At 49.5% G+C, this 14,384-nt stretch overlaps 1 protein-coding gene across 1 annotated transcript in view; it reads right to left on the reverse strand.

Annotated features, from left to right (window-relative positions):
- ATM (ATM serine/threonine kinase) overlaps positions 1 to 14,384 on the reverse strand; it is a 286,540-nt gene that overhangs the window by 11,688 nt on the left and 260,468 nt on the right. Inside the window, exons 56-57 of the mRNA XM_073582995.1 lie at positions 4,324 to 4,440; positions 2,708 to 2,857 (exon numbers count right to left, since the gene is read on the reverse strand). Coding sequence (XP_073439096.1) covers positions 2,708 to 2,857; positions 4,324 to 4,440 — 267 coding nt within the window. The remainder of the gene's footprint in view (positions 1 to 2,707; positions 2,858 to 4,323; positions 4,441 to 14,384) is intronic.

Here is a 14,384-nt window from a genome sequence, read left to right on the forward strand (position 1 = left end):
GCCCTAAAGAGTGGTGACGTGACTGTGAAGACGAGCAAAACAATGCTTGATGCTGAGAAAATAACAGTAAGTGAGTATATTTACACGCACAGATTAAAAAATCTTAATGGGAGGGCTTCTTTAAAGTTACAGAATTAAAACTTAGACCTGCACCACTGTGAGAGTCTTGTTGTAATATGTCCCTTCTGTTTTCTGTCCTGGATAGAGTCCTTGTATGGATTGAAAACTACCTCCCTCATCAATATCTATGCCTTAACAGACCTGAATAATGGTTATGTGTATTGATTGATGTGAATGGTGTTTTGGACCGGCAAGGAGCATCAGTACCGCCGCACCTGTCCAAACAGAAGGCACATTTATCAGAAACTTTCAGTTGTGCGGCCTAATTTCTGATCGTAGGTACTGTATATGACCAATACGTTATGATAATAGTAGGAGATGGACGGCTTTCCTGCGCTTCTGTCCATATCCCACAAAGGTTAATGGAGAATCAATAAGATAAAAACATCTGTTTATTCTGTGGTGTGGATCTACGCGTTTCGAGGTCCACCAACCTCGTCCTCAGGAAACAACCACCTTCTTCAATATGTTATGAAGATGTAGATGAGCGGATGATGTCACACAAGGCGACTTACAAAGTCAGGGAATCTCAGAACTCCGTGTTTGCATCCTGAGACTACATCTCTTTAGCGGCCACTGCTAAACATAATTTTTCCAATCTAAGAAAAATTATTTATTTACAGAATATATTTATATATAATAATAATATAATAATAATCTTTATTTATATAGCGCCAACATATTCCACAGCGCTTTACAGTTTAACAGTTTCAAAACACAAGTCATAAGTAACAACGTTAACAATACAATAATTATGAGCAGGATCGTCTTATTTTGCTTTGAGAGCTTACAATCTACAATGAGGTGAGGGAGATACAAAGTACAGGTGTGTATTTACAATTGTGTATTTACAATGAAGGTCCAGCCATCTTGAGGGAGTGAAGGATGGATGGAGATAGTGAATGGGCTACACACGCACACTTACACATAGAATGACTTTGATCAGTGAACGTGATAGGCTGCTCTGAACAAATGTGTTTTGAGGGAGCGCCTAAAACTATGCAAATTGTGGTTAGTCCTGATTTCCTGGGGTAGAGCATTCCAGAGGATAGGAGCAGCACGGGAGAAGTCTTGGAGTCGGGAGTGGGAGGTACGGATTAGTGCAGAGGTAAGTCGAAAGTAGTTTGCAGAGCGCAGCGATCGGCTAGGCCAATAGACAGAAATGAGGGAGGAGATGTTGGGGGGTGCCACACTGAGGAGAGCTTTTGGGTGAAAACAAGTACTTTGAATTGGATCCTATTCCTATAATGAACAGGCAGCCAGTGTAATGACTGACGAAGAGCGGACACGTCCGAGTACTGATTAGCCAGATGGACGACCCTGGCTGCTGCATTAAGTATGGACTGGAGAGGGGATAGTTGAGTGACGGGGAGGCCAATTAATAGAGCGTTGCAGTAATCCAGGTGGGAGTGGATCAATGCTACAGTGAGGTTTTTGTTGTTTCCATGGTGAGAAAAGGGCGGATTCTAGAGATGTTCTTTAGGTGTAAGCGGCAAGAGATTGTATATGGGATGTCAAGGAGAGATTGGTGTCAAACATAACACCCAGACAGCGCGCCTGCTGCCGGGGTGTTATTGTGGTACCACCCACGGAGAGGGAAATGTCAGATTTAGGGAGGTTAGTAGACGGCGGGAGCAGAAAAAGTTCAGTTTTGGAGAGATTGAGTTTCAGATAGAGATGGACATGATATTGGAGACTGCGGACAGACAGTCACTGGCGTTCTGTAGTACAGCGGGGGTAAGGTCGGGGGAAGACGTATATAGTTGTGTGTCATCAGCATAAAGATGTTACCCCGAAAGCCAAATCTGCTGATGGTATGTCCAATTGGGGCCGTGTAGAGGGAGAAAAGAAGGGGGCCAAGGACTGAGCCCTGAGGTACCCTGACAGCAAGAGGAAGAGGAGATGACGTGGAGCCAGAGAAGAAAACACTGAAGGAGCGGTCAGAGAGATAGGAAGAGAACCAGGAGAGAGCAGTGTCCTTAATGCCTAGTGACTAGAGCCTAGAGAGTAGGAGATGGTGGTCAACAGTATCGAAAATTGCAGATAGGTCAAGAAGAATGAGCAGAGAGTGGTCACCGTTACGTTTTGCTGTCAGAAGGTCATTGGTCACTATGATGAGTGCAGTTTCAGTCGAATGTAGGGGGCGGAAGCCGGACTGTGAAGGGTCTAGAAGGGAGTGAGTGGAGAGGTAACGAGTAAGGCGGGAGTAAACTAGGCGCTCCAAAAGTTTAGAGATGAAGAGGAGATTGGAGACTGGTCTGTAGTTGTTTGTGCAGGATGGGTCGAGAGCGGGTTTCTTTAGTAATGGAGTAACGATGGCGTGTTTGAAGGAGGATGGGAAAATGCCCGAGGAGAGGGAGAGATTAAAGATTGTAGTTAGGTGGGTTGAGACTGGAGAGAGAGACTGGAGGAGATGTGAGGGAATGGGGTCGGTAGTGCATGTAGTCGGACGAGAAGAAGAGAGGAGTCTGGAGACTTCTTCTTCTGTGATGGGATCAAATGTGGAAAGTGAGCCAGGGGAGATGCAGGAAGGGATGGGAGTCACATATATAAAATATATACATATATAGAATTGATGAGAACTAACCATCAGTTTCTTCTGACACTGCAGACTGCTGTAATCACCAGGTCGGTAACGTTTGTGAGCACCATCGTCTGCATTCACCAAATATTCACCAATGGGCACTGTGCCGGAGCACCATTCCAGTACACCGCTCCTCTGGGATAATGGGACCACCTGACAATGGAAACGTGATGGTTACGATTTAGTAATAGAAGCTGAATAAAAAGTGAGCCTTTTCCACTGCGGTATACAAAAAAAGTTGCACTCTATCGTGCTAAAGCATGTCAATGTGAAATATATGAAATATGAATAGCAATACTGCTTCTGGATACTAGGAAAAGAAAAATGAGTCGCTTAGCACAATTTGGCCAATTCATGCCTGCCCATCAACCAACGTCAAGGTGGTCTCAAAACTGATGGGTTCCTACATATCTAATATGAATACCTTTCTTTAGGCTGAAGTCTGAATTCCTGGGTAAATGTGGATACCTCTCAGTTTTAAGTTCAGCAGGATCCTAACTACCCATAAATACAGGCATTACTACCACATGTTGAAGGGCGGAGTGCTCGGTCAGAGAGCTAACATAGAAATAACAAAAGACTGACTGGCACATCCAAGATAGTTTGAACAGGTGCATACTAGGAGCAGCCACCTCCATATACAATATACAAAAAAAGTTGCACTCTACCATGCTCAAGCATGTCAATGTGAAATATATGAAATATGAATAGCAATACTGCTTCTGAATACTAGGAAAAAATGAGACACTTAGCACATAATTTGGCCAATTCATGCATGTCCATCAACCAACGTCAAGGTGGTCTCAAAACTGATGCATTAGCACGATAGAGTGCAATTTTTTTGTATACTGTATATATAGGTGGCTACTCCTAGTATGCATCTATTCACAGTATCTTGGATGTGCCAGTCAGTCTTTTGTTATTTCGTCCACAGCAGTGACCAGAGGCTTTTTAGATTGACAATTATCCACCAGGATGAAGAAAGAGTTGAGACCAGGACACCAACGCACCTCACCAAGAGGATGCAGATCTAATTTATGCTATATTCAGCTCTGACAACACAAGTTCCCTAGGGAAACCATCAACCCAAACCCACTGGTACGTTGCGATGACTTTCAGGGTACAACTACATATGACATCAGCACAATATATATATATACAGAGCTGATAACATTACTAGTGTGGTGTGTGTGAAGTCATCAGATACGCGCCAGAATACAAGGCTCACGGAAGCAAAGTAGAGTACGGTATTTCATTTTTATATTTTAGCTCCTACTAGTTCTCACTGGACCCCGTGGGAGTCCACAAACACTGTGTTGTAAGATGTAACCTGTGGAAGCGCCTTTGCAGCGTGAAACGATCGTCGTTGCTATCTCCTTTTTGCATCCGTTCTCCCGCTGATATGCTTTTACAATAAAGCCTTGACTACACTTCCCGGTGAGTGCCGCTCTTTTCTACTATTTTTTGCACTGTGTAGTAAGAACTCTGAACATTTACTATGGAAACTGGTAAGGATGGAGGACATGGATGCAATCGATCATGGCTATTGCTGGAGCCAAGGGGTGCAGCCACTTATTAAGATAGAATTTCTGCTTGTGATAGATTCATTTGTGATTCACCTTGTATCTGCGGATGGACAGCTTCCTCTTCCGCGTCTCACTGTCCCTCTGTAACAGTGTATTACACATCTGGAAGACCTGCTGCATCACGGCATCTTGTCTCAGGTCATCCCGGCCCTGGCATTCAAGGTAGAAGAAATGTTCATTAAATTCCTAGAGTATGAGAAGGATGATGCATGCTATTATCATGGACATACTTATTTCTGAAGAATATATGTCTAAATTCTCCCTAAGTTATGATGCGTCTGTCAAGTTATTGTCTCATTTTAATGTTTGTATTGACGAACAAAAAAAAAAAAAATTAAAAATACTCAGCCGAGGACAGGAAAGAGTTTGCCATGTAAATAACAGGATTTTTGGTTGCTTACCGTAAAATCTGTTTCTCTGAGACTTCATTGGGTGACACAGGAACCATGGGTGAATGCTGCCGCCACTAGGAGGCTGACACTATGCACATAAAAAAAGTTAGCTCCTCCTCTGCAGTATACACCCCACCGACTAGCACTAAGTTAATCAGTTAGTGAGAATGCAGTAGGAGAAGCAACAGGATAGAAAGAACAAACAGACAACTAAACTGTAACAATAGCACACAGAAGAAAGAACAAGAGTTGTAAAACATGGGAGGGTGCTGTGTCCCCCAATGAAGGCTACAAGAAAGATTTTACGGTAAGCAAATAAAAAAAATCCTGTTTTCTCTATCGCTTCATTGGAGGACACAGGAACCATGGGACGTTCCAAAGCAGTCCCTGGGGAGGGAAACAGCAGAAAACTTCATTCAGGTTGTAGAAATCACCACTGCCGCCTGCAAGATCCTTCTGCCTAGGCTGGCGTCCGCCGAAGCGTAGGCATGGACCTTGTAAACTTTGGCAAACGTGTGTATGGAATACCAGTTTGCCGCTTTGCAAAGTTGTAGGGCAGATGCCCGATGGTGTACCGCCCAGGAGGCACCAACTGCCCAGGTAGAGTGAGCCTTAATCCCAGGGGGAGGCACTCTGTTCTTAATTCCGTAAGCCTCCAAAATTGCAGTTCTGATCCAGGGAGTAATCGTAGCCTTGGAGGTCAGCAGGTCTCTCTGTGCACCATCTGGAATGACAAATAGGAGATCCGTCTTCCAAAAGGTTCACATGAGGTTCACTTCCAGAGTACCCCATCGAAGGCGAATCTGACGGAAGACCTCCTAATGCAGGGACCACTCTCCTGCTGCGAGACCCTGAGGCCCAGTTGTACACGCCGGGAATATGCACTGTGGATATTGCGGGAACCGTCGCCTCGGCCCAGAGGTGGATCCTGGATATCTCGGCCATCGCCAGGGGACTCCGGGTCCCTCCCTGATGATTGACATAAGCCACTGCTGTGGCATTGTCCATCTGAATTCTGACTGGCAGACCCCCAGAGAAGCCTTTCCCAGTGACGGAGGCACAGAAGGATGGCTCGTATCTCGTGGATGTTGATCGGTTGAGAGGACTCCTGCGCCGACCAACGCCCTTGAACCGTCAGCGAAAAACCACCCCCCAGCCGAGAAGGATGGCGTTAGTCGTCACCACCTGCCAATGGATAGGTAGGAAGGACCGGCACTGGAGGATGAGAGGCGATGACAACCACCAGTCGAGAGACCGCTTGACTCGGGAAGAGAGACGAAGCGGACGATCCAGCGACAGGACAGACCTGCTATTGTGGTCTCGAGTGGAATTGCACAAAGGGGATGGCTTCCGAGGCTGCTACCATTCTGCCCAGGACCTTCATTGCTGAACGGAAGGAAGGAAGCTGAGGGCCTTGCAGAAACCGCATGCCCTGCTGGATGATTGCTCTATACTCGTCGGGAAGAAAAACCCTCGCCTGACGGGTGTCGAACAGCATGCTTAAGAAGACAAGGTGCTGAGTCCGAACAAGGCAGGACTTTGTTCTGTTGACTAGCCACCCGAACCAGGCCAGGGAGTCGAGGACGATGGTCAGACTTTCTTGGGCCTGAGAGGGAGACGGATCCTTGATGAGGATGTCGTCAAGGTATGGGATAAGCACTAGGCCCCAGATCCTCAAAATGGCCATCAATGTCACCATGATCTTTGTGAAGACCCTGGGAGCGGTCGCAAGTCTGAATGGCAGGGCGACAAATTGGAAATGGTTCTGCGAAACGCAGGAAGCTCTGATGAGCTGGAAAAATCGGAACGCGGAGGTAGGCGTCCTGGATGTCTATGGAGCACAGGAATCCCTGCGCCTTCATGGAAACAATTACTGAAATGGCGCAGTTCAGTAACTTCAAATCCAGAATGGGCCGAGCCGCGCCGCCCTTCTTCGGCACTACAAACAGGTTTGAATAGAAACCTGGGAAGCGGTCTTCTTCTGGGACGGGGACGATAACCCACGAACTGAGAAGGGAGGCAATGGAAGCAAAGAAACTTGGAACCAAAGCAGGATTTTTGGAGGACAGGATTTGAAGAATTGATCTCGGGGACACGAAGCGAACTGTATTTTGTATCCTGAGAATACTACCTCCCTGACCCATATGTCCTCCACCGAGGCAAGCCAAACGTCTCTGAAAAACAGGAGACGACCGCCTAGCCTGGATGCTGGGATCTGGACAAAAGTCATGCCAAGGAAGATCTGCCAGGTCTGGGCCTGATGGACCTACCGTGGGAGCATTGAGGACACCATGAAGGAGTGGGCTTGAAGGAAGCCTTTTTTCTGACCTGGCGGGTTTTTGGCCCATGTTAACCGGAAAAATCCTCCGTCGCCGCAAAACGGCGAAAGGACTAAAAGGGGTGGAATTGCAGCTTCCGGGAAGACCGGCCAGTTCTCTTCTTCCCCAGTCCAGAACTCATTCCTCCCATGGCCTCTTTAATAATCTGGTCCAATATGGGGCCAAACAGGCGATTCCCCCTGGAAGGGGAGGCTGGTAAGCGACTTCTTTGACAATAGGTCTACCTGCCATGCTTTGAGCCAAATATTCCTCCAGATGGCCACCATATTGCTGGACGCCTGAGCAGCGCAGGACGCGGTGTCCAGGGAGGCAGATACGAAATATTTCCTTGCATAGGAAATCTGGGGCTCATAGCAAACTGCCATCAACAACTATAGAGGTCTCGAGGAGATATCTGGTTGTCATGGAAGCGCACTAATGACCCCCGATCACGTGACGGGGGTTGTCAGTGCGCGTACTTTCAGCTGCACGGCCAGAAGCACTAGTTAAAGCCTGCTGTCAGAGTTTGACAGAGGGATTTAACTAGTTAATAGGTGCGGGCGGATCGCGATTCTGCTTGCGCCTATTGCGGGCACATGTCAGCTGTTCAAAACATCTGACATTCCCGACTTTGATATGGGCTCCGGTGCTGAGCCCACATCAAAGGGGGAGACACGACATGTGTAGTACTAGTACGGAGCATGTCGTGAAGGGGTTAAAGTGGGGTTTCTGCATCACAGACATCACATATATGTGTGCTCAAAATTGTGCCATTTCAGGCCTGTATTGAATTTTTTTTTGCTATGTCAGACTAGTTTTTGGTTTGCTGGAAAAAAAAAATACAGGCCAGATATTTTTAAGTGGGGTATGTCCGTCACATGCCTCACCTATCTGTGGGCTAACAAATGTGGCATTTGAGGCCTCCATTGAACTGTTTTTGCTGTGTCTTAGCCTAGTTATTGACACAAGTGTGCTTGAAAAAAAAAATACAGGCTAGATACTTTAAAGTGGGGTATCTGCATCACAGGCATCACATATCATTGCGCTCAAAATAGTGCCATTTCAGCCCTCCATTGAATTTTTTGCTGCGTCTTAGCCTAGTTATTGACACCAGTTTGCTGAAAAAAAAATTGTTATCTACAGGCCAAATATTTTAAACTGTGGTTTTCCCGCACAAGAATCACATAAGTTCACTCCAAATTCAGGCATTTGTAGTAATAATGTGAACTTTGTTGGTTGGTCATCTTCGACACTGCAATTCTCCACTGCCAGTTCTTCAACCTAAATACTGCAATTCTCCACTGATGGTTCTTCAGGCTCAACACAAATGCTCCACTGCCGGGTGTTCAGCCTCAACACTGCAATGCTAAAAACAGGATTTTTGGTTGCTTACCGTAAAATCTGTTTCTCGGAGCCTTCATTGGGGGACACAGGAACCATGGGTGTATGCTGCTGCCACTAGGAGGCTGGCATTATGCACATATGAAAATGAGCTCCTCCTCCGCAGTATACACCCCACCGACTGGCGCTCAATTAGTCAGTTAGTGAGAAAGCAGTAGGAGAAGTAATAGAGTAGAGAACAAACACACAACTCAACTGTAACTATAATACACAAAACGAATAACAGAAGTTGTAAAAATGGGAGGGTGCTGTGTCCCCTAATGAATGCTCCGAGAAACAGATTTTACGGTAAGCAACCAAAAATCCTGTTTTCTCCATCACTTCATTGGGGGACACAGGAACCATGGGACGTCCCAAAGCAGTCCCTGGGGAGGGATAAGCAAACTTCCATTAGGTCAGCGGACTTACCACCACCACCTGCAAGATCCTTCTTCCTAGGCTGGCATCCGCCGAAGCGTAGGTGTGGACCCTGTAAAATTTTACAAACGTTTGAACAGAGGACCAGGTTGCAGCCTTACAAAGCTGCAGCACGGAAGCTCTGTGGTGCACCGCCCAGGAGGCGCCCACTGCCCGAGTGGAGTGAGCCCTAACCTCCGCAGGGGGCACTCTGCTTTTGGCCTGGTAAGCCTCCAAGATTGCTGATCTAATCCAGTGAGCAATAGTCGCCTTGGAGGCAGGCAGGCCCTTTCGTGCACCATCCGGGATGACGAAAAGGGAGTCGGTCTTCCGGAATGCCTCGGTCCTAGCCAAATAGACCCTCGTCGCCCTGACCAGGTCTAGTCTGTTCAAGGAGCGTTCCCGGGGATGAGATGGAGCCGGGCAAAAGGAAGGTAGGACGATGTCTTCATTCAGGTGGAAAGCAGATACCACCTTGGGAAGGAAGGAAGGCTGAGGTCGCAGTACCACCTTATCCTGGTGAATCAACAAGAAAGGGGGTCGACAAGAAAGGGCCGCCAATTCCGATACACGCCGGATGGAAGTAATGGCCACAAGAAAGGCCACTTTCCAAGAGAGAAAAGATAGAGAGACCTCCTTGAGAGGTTCAAAGGGGGAGCCTTGTAGGGCCTCTAGGACTAGAGTGAGATCCCAGGGATCTACAGGCGCTCGATACGGCAATGCTGTGTGAGCTGCCCCCTGCAGAAAAGTCTTGACCTGCTGTCGAGAAGATAACGACCTCTGGAAAAGAACGGAAAGCGCCGATACTTGGCCCTTTAAAGAACTAAGGGCAAGACCAGCGTCCAGGCCCACCTGGAGGAAAGCCAGAATAGAAGGGAGCGAAAAAGACATAGGCGGAATGCGATTGGATTCGCACCAATCAAAATAGGCCTTCCACGTTCAATATTATATTCTGGAAGACGACGGCTTCCTAGCACGGATCATGGTGTGAATTACTCGGTCTGACAAGCCTGATTTCTTCAGAACCGCGGTCTCAATGGCCACACTGTCACATTGAGTGACCGAGAATTGGGGTGGCAAATCGGACCCTGAGACAGCAGATCCGGTCTGTCTGGAAGCCTCCAGGGCGCGTCCGCGAGAAGGTTGACGATATCCGCGAACCAAGACCTTCTGGGCCAATCCGGCGAGATGAGGATGACTGGCACCACTTCTGCCTTGATCTTCTTCAACAGTTTGGGGAGAAGAGGAAGGGGAGGGAACAGATAGGGGAGCGCGAACTGTGACCAAGGAATGGTAAGAGCATCGACACCCACCGCGAGAGGATCGCGTGCTCTGGACACGAACCGTGGGACTTTCCTGTTCAGATGGGACGCCATAAGGTCCACGTCGGAGCTTCCCCATCGCAGGTAAATCTGATGGAAGACCTCCAGATGCAGAGACCATTCCCCTGCCGCGAGGCCCTTGCGGCTAAGAAAGTCGGCGGCCTCGTTTTCCACGTCGGGGATGTGTACCGCTGTAATCGCTGGAACCGACGCCTCTGCCCAATGAAGGATCTTGGATACCTCGGCCAACGCCAAGGCACTCCGAGTCGCTCCCTGGTGGTTGACGTATGCCACCGCCGTGGCATTGTCCGTCTGGATCCGAATTGGCAGACACCTGAGTTGCCTGTGCCAATGAAGATGGGACAGAAGAATTGCCCGTATCTCCAGGACGTTGATCGGAAGAGCTGCCTCTTGCGTCGACCAACGCCCCTGGACGGTCAGATGGCGAAACACCGCGCCCCAGCCGAGAAGGCTGGCGTCCGTCGTCACCACTTGCCAATGCACTGGAAGAAAGGACCGGCCCTGGGAGATGAGAGGTGATGTTATCCACCAATTGAGGGATAGCCTACTTGAAACGAGAGTCGAATTGGGCGATCCAGGGAGGAGACAGACCTGTTCCACTGCGCCAGAATGGCCTGCTGAAGCAGTACTGAGTGGAATTGGGCGAAGGGAATTGCTTCCCACATTGCCACCATCCTCCCTAAGACTCTCATTGCTGAACGGAGAGAAGTGGGCCGGGGACTCTGAAGCAAGCGAACATCCCGCCGGAGAGTTACTCTTCTCCTCGGGAGGGAAAACATTTGCCTGACGGTTGTCGAAACGTATGCCTAGAAACACAAGATGTTGCGTTGGGACCAGGCAGGACTTTCTTCTGTTGATAATCCACCCGAATTGGGAAAGAGTGTCGGAAACGATGGAGAGACTTTCGTGAGCCTGGGGCAAGGACGGAGCTTTAATGAGGATGTGAGCACGAGACCTCTGATACTCAAAATGGCCATCAACACTGCCATGATCTCCGTAAAAACCCTGGGAGCGGTGGCGAGACCGAACAGTAGAGCGACAAATTGGAAATGCTCCTGATGTCCCTGGAAGATGGGAACATGTACTGTAGATAAGCATCCTGAATGTCTATGAAGCACAGAAACTCCTGTGCCTCCATGGAAGCGATTACTGAACGAAGGGTCTCCATTCTGAAATGTCGCAGACGGACCCTTTTGTTCAGAAACTTTAGATCCAGAATGGGCCGAACTGTACCGCCTTTCTTAGGTACTACAAACAGGTTTGAGTAGAAACCTGTGAAGCGCTCTGCTTATGGTAAGGGGACAATTACCCCCGAATTGAGGAGAGAGGCGATGGCTGTAAGGAAGCCCGGGACCAGGGAGGGGTCTTTCGGGGGGTTGGGATTCGAAGTATCGATCCCGAGGACGAGAAACAAATTCTATCTTGTATCCTGAGGATACAATTTCCCTGACCCAAGCGTCTTCCACCGAGGCGAGCCAGACGTCCCTGAAAGCAAGAAGGCGGCCGCCTATGCGGTGGGATGCGCCGGGGTTTTGACGCCAGTCATGCGGAGGAAGACCTTCCAGGTCTAGACCTGGTGGATCTACCTTGGGAGGAATGGGAGCGCCAGGAACGAGTGGGCCTAAAGGAAACTCTTTTCATATCTTGGCGCGTTTGTGGCCTCTGCTGGTGAGAAGGCGTCTCTGCAGTCGTGAAGCGATGAAAGGGTCGAAACTGATGCTTTGGAGGAGGCTGACGAGGCTTGGACTGGGGAAGAAGGGAGCTTGTGCCCCCAGTGGTGTCCTTAATAATCTGGTCTAGCCTGTCGCCGAAGAGGCGCAAACCCTGAAAAGATAGGCTGGTGAGGGACTTCTTTGATGATAAGTCCACCTGCCAGGCCTTAAGCCAAACTGTGCGCTGAATCGCCACCACGTTGCTATATGCCCGGGCTGCGCAAGACGCGGCATCTAGGGAGGCCGACACCAAATATTCGCCCACATGAGAAATCTGGTCGGCGAGGTCCGCCAGTTGCTCTGGCTGGGCCCCGGCCAGAATGCCTTGTTGGAGATCCTTAGCCCAATTGGTTATGGCCTTCGAAACTCAGGTAGAAGCGAAGGCCGGACTTAGGGCAGATGCCGCCGCTTCGAAAGCTGATTTTGCAAAAGATTCTATGATTCCGTCGTTAGGCTCTCCTAGCGATGCTCCACCAGAGATCGGAAGGACAGTGTTGTTAGACAGTCTGGAAACCGGCGGGTCCACGACAGGAGAAGTTGACCACTCCGCGGTGAGCTCCGGTGAGAAAGGGTGTAACACGCCAAGGCGTTTTCCTCTTTGAAAGCGCCTGGTCGGATTCTCTCTTTCCCTAGTCAGAATTTTCTGAAACTCAGAATGAGGAGCGAAGACCTTGGTAGGTGGATTAGACCGCCTGAACGAAACTCCCTGATCTCTGAGTTCCGCGGGCGAGTCCTTGATCTTGAAGGTCTGGTTGATCGCTGCAATGAGGCTCTGGATCATATCTCTCAAGCCCGCGATTTGGTCCGAGTCCAGCTCCAAAACATCCTCAGAGGGTGCATCCGAGAAAGTTTCGCCTGGCTCAGGAGAAGAAGACCGGAAAGACCCGGGCTGCTGTAACGGGCTATGGGGCGAGACGGAGCGAGAAGAAGAATCGGACCGGTGCCCCTGTCTGGCTGAGCCTCCCAATATTAGCAGCAAAAGATCCAGAGTTTCCTGTGGCTTGCTGGGTCCTGCGGAAGTCTGCAAGGGCAACTTATCAAGTACGGATACCAGGGTCTGAGACACCCTGGTGAGATCCGCCACAGATTGAGAAAGAGAGGAAGCCCACTCTGGAATAGGGGTCTCACTCTCACTTGGGACAGCCGGGGACTCCTGAGCGGTGGGATCAATGGAGTTGCTGCAGTCCTGACAGAGGGGAGAGGACTGACCTGATGGAAATTTGTGTTTGCAAGAAAAACATGCAAAGTGACTGACCACAGCGGAGGAAGAAGAGGAAGTTGGGGGGCGAGAGCGAAGTGGCTTAGAATTAGACATGGTGAGCTAACCCATTAAGTAGTGCCAGACGGTTAGGGGACAGAGAGCTGAGGAGGGTGTCAGTCTGCAGTGCAGAGCTACTCACGGAACCGGTGTCTGGAGCGACTTCCAGCTTTGGGGCTTGGCTCACTTGGGTATGGCTCCCGCAGACAGGCAAAGGCGACCGGCTCTCAGGCTGAAGAAAATGGCGACTGCCTGAGAGAAAACGCACTCTGCTGAAGCAGTGGGTGGTAAATGCGGCCGGAATAGAGGGTGGGCGGAACAACCGCACTATTAGAAGCTGAAAAAGACCCGCTTCAAGCCTATAGGATGGCTGGGGGGAGTGGGCGGGACCATTCGCCGCCTCCAGTCCCCTTAATGGAGCTGTGGGCGGTACAGGACGGGCGGAAGAAAGCCCGCCCGAAAGAAGGGGTGTGGCCTCATCTCAGCACCAGGCCCGAGTTGAAGACGGGGCCTAAATTAGAAGCGGCGGCCGCTGGAGGGGCGCGGTGCGGTGCGGAGGTATCCCACAGGCCGCACTGTCGCGGCGCTATGTATGAAAAGTGCAGGAGACGCCGCAACGATGGAATCGCCCAATGTTTAAGCCAGTGCTTGCTGACATAGGAACCATGGGAGTTAGGAAGCGCTGCTACCCCTGGAAGAAAAGGTACCTTGAATCCAGTGAAGGAATAGGACATCCGTACCCCTTATTGGACGTGTGTGCCTCCATCTACCGACATGCTCTGGTGGGCGAGTGGGTGGGAGGCAGAGGCTAGGATCTCTGGGTGGCTTGGACATGCATCAGCGTTAGAGGCTCTTGATCCTGCCAGCTAGACTTATGAGGATACCGGGTGGCAGTACACGCCGTACTCAGTCTCTTTGTGAGAGTACAGATGTGACTGTTCACTCTGTATCCCTCCGGAAACCTGAAAGGGAACAACGCACACTGAGGTAGATTGGGGTCTAATGAAAAACCCGTGTCCACCTCCTACTGACACTAAGCTAAACTGACTAATTGAGCGCCAGTCGGTGGGGTGTACACTGCGGAGGAGGAGCTAATTTTCTTATGTGCATAGTGTCAGCCTCCTGGTGGCAGCAGCATACACCCATGGTTCCTGTGTCCCCTAATGAAGCGATGGAGAAAAGAAGGTTCCGCGGGCTCAACACTGCAATGTGATGAGCACCTGAGCATTTTAGTGTTCGCCCATCACTAAAGAAGAATTCATTATTGCTCAGTA

The sequence above is a fragment of the Dendrobates tinctorius genome, unplaced genomic scaffold (assembly GCF_039654945.1).
Source record: "Dendrobates tinctorius isolate UK_male_01 unplaced genomic scaffold, ASM3965494v1 ptg000075l, whole genome shotgun sequence".
Taxonomy (NCBI): Eukaryota; Metazoa; Chordata; class Amphibia; order Anura; family Dendrobatidae; genus Dendrobates; species Dendrobates tinctorius.